The sequence below is a fragment of the Poecilia formosa genome, unplaced genomic scaffold (assembly GCF_000485575.1).
Source record: "Poecilia formosa unplaced genomic scaffold, Poecilia_formosa-5.1.2 Scaffold27, whole genome shotgun sequence".
Classification (NCBI taxonomy): Eukaryota; Metazoa; Chordata; class Actinopteri; order Cyprinodontiformes; family Poeciliidae; genus Poecilia; species Poecilia formosa.
This window is the reverse complement of record NW_006799966.1, coordinates 846,348-853,911: the sequence shown is the minus strand read 5'-3', so window position 1 is coordinate 853,911 and position 7,564 is coordinate 846,348. Positions and strand designations below refer to the sequence as shown.

General features: G+C 35.3%; 1 protein-coding gene across 4 annotated transcripts in view; it reads right to left on the bottom strand.

The window, feature by feature from the left end:
• Positions 1 to 257: 257 nt before the first annotated feature.
• The window catches only part of LOC103135700 (pituitary adenylate cyclase-activating polypeptide type I receptor-like), a 28,393-nt gene continuing 21,086 nt past the window's right edge, over positions 258 to 7,564 (bottom strand). The window contains exons 12-15 of one of the 4 annotated variants that reach the window (XM_007548555.2): positions 7,046 to 7,129; positions 4,055 to 4,184; positions 3,814 to 3,855; positions 258 to 3,127 (exon numbers count right to left, since the gene is read on the bottom strand). In XM_007548555.2, the coding sequence (XP_007548617.1) occupies positions 2,903 to 3,127; positions 3,814 to 3,855; positions 4,055 to 4,184; positions 7,046 to 7,129 (481 nt within the window). In that variant the 3' untranslated portion in view covers positions 258 to 2,902. The remainder of the gene's footprint in view (positions 3,128 to 3,813; positions 3,856 to 4,054; positions 4,185 to 7,045; positions 7,130 to 7,564) is intronic. The other 3 variants (XM_007548556.2, XM_007548557.2, XM_007548558.2) reach the window with 3 other exon arrangements.

Genomic DNA, 7,564 nt, shown 5'->3' with positions numbered 1-7,564 from the left:
AAAATAGAAATAAGGAATTATGCTAATAACAATACAAATATAGACATTGTTCCTCTTTTTAAACATTCGTCCTGCAAATTCAATAAATATCATATGATATTTATTGAATTTATTGAAATCAATCAATAAAAAAAAGCTTCCCTTCAGCGCTCTCTCGTCTATTACAAAGTTTTGCTTCCATCTAGTGGTGAACAAATACACAGCACATTTAAGGTCATGTGAGGAGTCTTCAACTCTTCTTCTTTTCTTTTTTTTTCTGACAGTAACAGCGTTAAAACATGGTCGTTTCTTTCTGAGGTTCAGACTCAGAATGCTGGTGACAGAAACACATAAGCAGCAGAGTGGTTTTTAATCACACGCTCAAACGCAACTGTTGCAGTGGTCAAATTTTTTCCTCTATGTACATACTTTCACTTCCACACAAAAAAGAAGATTCTAGCTTCATGTTTTTTTCATAAAGCCATTTTACACCCTATTTTTTCTGCACAATAAGTTGTGGTTTTTTCTCCATCTTTTGCCACAAATCTCACCTTATAATAGGGACACAATCTTTATGGCACTTTGACCAAGTCTGCATCAGTTAGTGTAATAAAATCAGACATTTACGTTACAGACAAAACTATTTGTAAGCTGTACAAGTCGATATGTTACATAGCACATAATCGTTGGAAAATAAATATACATCCATAGCTGTTCCACGTATTATAAATCATCTTTTGAAGATACAACAATCTTATAATCTACTTGTATGACAAAAAATGAACATCTAAATTAAAAATATGGTGGAAAACTTCTATGTACACCCTTTCACATTTTAATTTAACATGGTTTCCATGTGTACAGTAATGACTTTTTAGCTGGTTTGACCACACAAAAAAAGGACAGAGCAACACATAAATGCGATTGTCAGAAGCGAGTAAATTAAAGCCTTTGTTGATCACTGACAATATTAATGTTTCTACTGAAGTCATACATGTGGTGGAAATGGCATAGAAATTCAAAATGTATGGTAGGTGCAATAAAAACACCTCGATTAATCTTGTTAAAGATGTTCAACTACATCCTCATTTTATTTTGCATTTCATGAGGAAAAAAAGGCTAAACTCTTATAATAAATTCCAAATTATTCAACTACCAGAGACACATTGTCAAAAAGCATGCTACCCACAATAAAGCCACCACATTATTTAATCTTTGCAGAAAATAACTCCATTAAATCACGTGTTCACTGATAATTAAAGCAATAGCTATTTGTATGAGTAGGCACTTTGGAAAACGAGGTGTCTAATCAAATTGCAAAAGGAGCTGCTTAAAGGTGGCACAATGGGCTTTAAGCTCAATCGATGAGCACAGAGTGAGGATGACCACCCATAATGAAATACAGCACTCATGGAATCATGGCATGGTGAACTTATGTTTGGAGACAAACACTGGCACAAACTGCTCATGTTCACTGACAACACATCTTGGGTTTGTTGAAATTTGTGGTGGTTAAAAATTAGCTGAATGGCCCACTTTTCCTTCTTTGCCCATTTGTACATATGCAGAACCATTTCTTCCCTTCCATTTTATACCATAACATACCCATGCTCTTTGACAATCCTGCAGAATCTTATTATTTTGTTGCAAGTACGTGCTTTGATTAAGTATTGTGATTAATGGTTATAAATGCTCAAATCTCTTAATTTAACTCTCTATTCCCATTTATGTTGGTTCTAATCCCTAACTAAGAAATTTGAAAGATTGTAAGCACTGCTAAAACCAAAACAACTGAGTAACATCCTGTTGGCAGATAACCACATTTCCTTAGAGTTGATGATAAGCAGATTATAGAAAGTCGGTTTAGATAATCGGCTCTCGAAGCGTGATTATTTATTATCAGGCTGATTATTATCACGCTTGGCCAGTGCACCATGTCCTCTGGCAGATAACAAAATCTTCTACTTATAAAGGTTTGGGTAAGAAATGACAAAAACTGCAAATGTACAAAACGCAGAATGACACGGATTGACGGGAACACCTCCGTCTAAATTATCCACTTTGAAGGGTAAAACAAAAACTGGTTTTATTTTTTAAAAAGTTGGCAATTGCTGCTCTGCCGTTATTCACTGAGCTTGTAGATTACATGTTTCCCTTCCTTCTTTTGTATAAAGGAAAACCAGACTAGAGAGAGCATGAACCACTGGGTCCCCTGCATACATGACAGTGTCTACAGATTTGGGCTCCAGTTCCTTTTGTTTGAAAAGGTCTTTACAATACGCTGTTACTAACCTAGACACTAAAAGTAACTATTTACACATGGGTGTTTTTGACATACTCTGTACTTACGGCTGATTGTAGGAACATGTTTAAATTCAAGATGAAACATTTACATATAAACGTTGAGCGTTTTGTACAGGCAAGGCGAGCTTTTGGTTATTTTTTGTTTGTTTTTTCTTAAACCTTTGGACTATAGTGAGATCCAGTCAGGCGAACTGTATGGCACTTTGAAGCACAGTTAGTGTACACAAACAGATCATATGTGACCCCCAAATATTTCATATTAAAGAATTACTTTTCTAAAATGTTTAAGAAAATCAATGTCTTTCTTATGGCACAATCTTTATTTGCTTACATTTCTGAGAGTGGTTTGCTCATAGGGAATTTAAATTTAATTGTATTCATCTAAAATGATAATGTGCTGTGATAATTATTAAAAAAATGACCATCGCCATGTTTTTCTTTTTTTTTTATAAATAAATATTTCTATTTCATTGTATACCCAAATAAAATTGATCATCTCTAGTAAAATGCTTTCCCTTTTTATAAAGTAGAAAATATAAGAATTACAAGGGGCCACTTTGGTCTGCTCTGGTTGGTCTAACGTTAAGTGGAACGGCACCTTGAAGTCGGCTCTGGCCTGTCAGACGCTCAGGTCGGCAGGCTGATGTTGGCGTTCTCCGCCAGCGGGCTGGACATGCGTATCTGCGAGCTGCTCTTGCTGAGGATCGACAGCTGAGTCCCGCCGTTCACCCCACTGCTGGCCAACGAAGGGTGCCTCTGCTGCTTCAGGTCCACAGCAAAGTACCGGTTCACCGTCCAGCTGCGCCATTTCCTCTTGATCTCCGACTGCACCTTCAGGGAGAAACTTCACAAGGTCATTTTTTAGTGTACTTTAAGCTGTACCAGCTCCACCAAAGGTTCACTTACTGTCTGTGGGAAAGTGGTCATGGTAAAACAAGACCTCAACATCCACATTGAAGGTCAGAATTTATTTTTTTATGGAAGGGCAGCATTTTTGTGGTAGTGTTTAGATCGTTTAATTTAGTCTATTTAATTTGCAGGCAACTGACATCTGTAAAACACAAACTTTATAGGGCACCTAACTGTAGTATATAACCAGTTTTAAAATGAATAGATTTTGCCATTTAATAAAATAGACCTTGGAAAGTAATACTCGTCTGAAGGCTTTCTGAATAAACTTGTTTCTCTTTAGACTTTGTCTATTTATCTCCTCATGTAAGTCCAGTGACAGGAAGTTTTGATATTGTTGCTAATTTCTCCAAGAATGCTGAAATGTTTCTTGATCAGAAAATGTAACCTCAAGACACTCTGACACTACTTTAGTACATTGGTCGCTACTCCATCCAATACTGTTTTAGTTAAAATATTTTTGAATACTAAAACATTTGAAAACGTTGTGAATTATTTTTTAATTCAAGTAATGTAATGTATTTGCGTGTAGGTGCGCAAACATTCACGGTGACAGGTGTTAATATATCAAAAATAAAGACAAAATAATAAAAAAACTGTATAAAAGTGATAATAGCTTACCTCTCCATTGAGGAAACAGTAGAGAACAGCAACCACAAATCCCTGAGAAGAAACGTAAATAAGTCACGATCCATTTTGTCAAGTTAGGGTCCATCTTAAAGCCTATGGTGCTGTGTGCATAACTTATCTTACTGAGGCAAAATTGAAAGAAAATTTTAGGAAAATTCCAACGACCTACTTCTAGTCTTAGGATTCTTTGTAAATATGGACCGGGATGTTTTGCGGAGGAGTGAGAACAAACCTGAAAGGATCCAAGGCCCAGCTCAAAGACAAGCCTCTCCCTCTTGCTGACATCCTCAGGCGAGAAGGCGAACACAGTGTAGTGAATACCAAACAGGGGTATGAGGAGGAGAGTGGAGCGTGCCAGACGCCTGAACACACACACACGCACACAGACACGCGCACACACAAAGCAAATATTTTTATTTGATCTTATTGACATGTACACAACAACAGGTGCTTCTATGTAAGTTAATTCATTTTGCTTAGACTCAAGTGAGATGCAGAAGTTGTACTACTGATGCAACATGATGTACTACTGATGTGACATGCCACAAATTAAAGCCAGGAATTCAAATTGAAGATGAAATCTTACTATGAAAATTATCTCTCTGAATCACCGTTTCATTTCTACGGAGCCCCTAAGGGGACATGGAGAAAAAAAAAAAGGAAAGAAATCTCGACTTATTATCGCGAGATCCCGACTTCTCGCGATAATAAGTCGGGATTTCTTTCCTTTTTTTTTTTTCTCCATGTCCCCTTAGGGGCTCCGTACATTTCAGATTATCCTAATGATAATGTTTTTTTATTGTCAACAAATCCCATGAAAGACATGTGTAAACCTTTAACTGTAAGGTAAAGATCAGTGAACCATCATTCCTTGTCATTCTCTCATAAGAACTTATAAATATTGTTCAACAAAGCACAAAAATTACTTAAATTAAAAAAGCACTTAAATTACTTAAAATTTAAATCATCTTCTGAGTGTCAGAAAAGATGACACATTTGTTGACAACAAGAATACAGGGTTGTTTTACTGTTGTAAATCAGGTTGGTTAAATCAATTATTTGGTCTTTATCTCTGTGGTATGCATCAGAAACCCAGCAACACACACACTGATGGCTGATGGAAATACAAAAAGACCAACAAAAAAAACCCACCACACGCATAACTAAAAGAAAACATAATAACACAGAATACACACAAAATGAATGAAGGTGCAGCTGTGCAAAAGTAATTTCAGTATGTCTTATGACACCTCCCAAAAATAAATAAATAAATAAATAAACTATTAGTTGGATTAATTTTCTTGCTGAGATTTAGAAAAGATAAGAACAACTAAACTGGTACGTTGTTTAATTATTCACTCCAATTCTGGAGCAAACAAGGAGTGTAAAACCAACATCGTACTAGGAATTTGTTCAAATAACTAACTGTTAGTTTCAGTGTTGCTAGATATTATTTTTATAAACCAAAGTTCTTCAGAATCAACAAATGACATTTCACAAAAAATGCCATTTCTGGCCTTTTGCTACAGTGTGGAAGTGACGGAAAACCAAACTTGCTGATCAACATGGAAAGTTTTTATTTATTTATTTATTTTTTTCCCTGCAATTTACAATGCCAGAATGGTGAGAATCAGAAATACAGTTTCTTCTTTTTTTTTCTTTTTTTTTTGCCTCACAAGAAAAAAAAATACATTTGGAAAGTAAAGAAAATTTTATATGCTACTTGTTGACTGTAAAGGATTTACTCTGATAGTTTTCAAGCAATAAAACACTATTGCTTGAGTTTGATTTAAAAATAAATCAAACTTATTTTAAAGTTTGATCTGAAATTGATAGCTTCACACCAAACATAATCCTTGATACACCATTCCCACATTGAAACGTGGTGGTGGCAGAGTCATGATGTTTTTTTTTGCTTTTCTTCAGTAAAGGAAGCAGGTCAAAGTGTGTGGAAAGATGGAGGGAGACCCTGGAAGATATCTTGCTTGAAGCTGCAAAATAGGTAAAAAGTACTAATAGGAACAAGGGTTCTTGTTCCTATTAGTACAAGAACCCTAAACCTACTTTCAGAGTTACAGTGGTTTAGGTCAAAGGATAAGCATGTGGTAAAATGGCCCAGTCAAAGTCCAGACTAAAATGTTCTTTGAGAGTGTGCAATGAGAATTAAAAATTGATGTTTATAGGTCTTCTCCATCTAATCTCACTGATTCAATGTTAAACATTACGTTGAATTGGTCTACAACATATATAAATAAAAAACAACAACTTTGCTTTAAGGTAATACAGTTTTCACCTATTTTCAATCAATACTTTGCTCTTAATACATATTACAGAAAATCGCTCCCCATTCAATTTTTAACAAGCAAAAAAATTGTCTTTCCTCAACTGTTTTTTCCTTCTATAAAGAAGCTAAAATATCTTTAAAAAAAAACAAAAACATTTTTGCTTTTGTAAGGAGCAGCTCCTTAAAGATCCACTACAAGTGACCTCTCATGGCAAAAATGAGAAATTACTGTAAAGTGTTAAATTGAGTCTTTGGTTATGTGCATATGTAGCTTAGATTTGATGGTATAATGAATATACTTTCTTAATCTCAGAGGGAAATTCATATATTCCACAGCACAACAATTTGCTTGAATGAAAAGTAGCAAAAAATATTATATGTTTTCTTTTCTGAGGGTTGATTCTCTTCAATCTTGGGGACTTGAATTTGAAGCATGACAGTACTATAGCCTTAATCTGAAAAATAATCTGATATCTATCCCAATATTATCTAAAGTAGTTTTAGTTACTCACTTTAGCTCCCACTGATTACTGTGTTAAGGTTTACTGCTCAGCCTAAAATGAAGCAGATTTTTTCAGTTCCAATAGTTTTTATTAAAACTGCAAACCCTTTGCTGCAACCTACTTATCCAAATCTGAGCAAGAAAGCAAAGGTATTTTCCTCCTGCAATCGAAATGTACCAGGAACTCTCGAGATACAAAAGAAAATGAAATCCAAACCCCAAAGTAAATAAAACAAAAAATATGTTTATTTACTCTTTGCATTCTCAATTAAGTTTTAACTCAGTATTTTTTCCCCATTTCTGTGTTTGTTATTCAAGTTTTTCAAATCAAATTATTTGGAACCTCTGGGGTAAAACACAAATACACACACACATACGCACGCACACCTACATGCAATCCACAAAAAGCAGTCTCACACATACACATACACACTTACAGTGTGATGGTGGATAACTCTGACATCCTGCACGAATGCTGAACAGCCTGTGTGGGCTCACTGAAGCATTTCTGAGCACAGCTGCTATACAGCACAAAGACAACACACAATACAACAAAGACAATGTCTTTAGGGACGCAGTCTCGCACATGCTCACACGTCTTCAGTTTGTCACGCACGCCTGGACCCAAGCAGCAGATGAAAATGGCATTATCTGCAGGGCTTTAAAAGACAGTCCTCTGGGACCTGACCAGGAGTGATGTCTGACTAAACTACAACTCCACAAAGATGCTCAGGCTTCCTGGCAACAGGTTATACACATTTGAGTATAAAAGAAAGGTGGACACAACAGGTTATAAGATACCTTTAATACTTGACTTATTTAAAACTGCTTAGCATTTATTCTTCTTAGCACTGATTGTGGTTTTGCTTTTCCAGTAAGATTATCCCCCAGCATATTAAATATACTTAGCACAATAATGACATTTATGACCATATATATATATATATATATATATA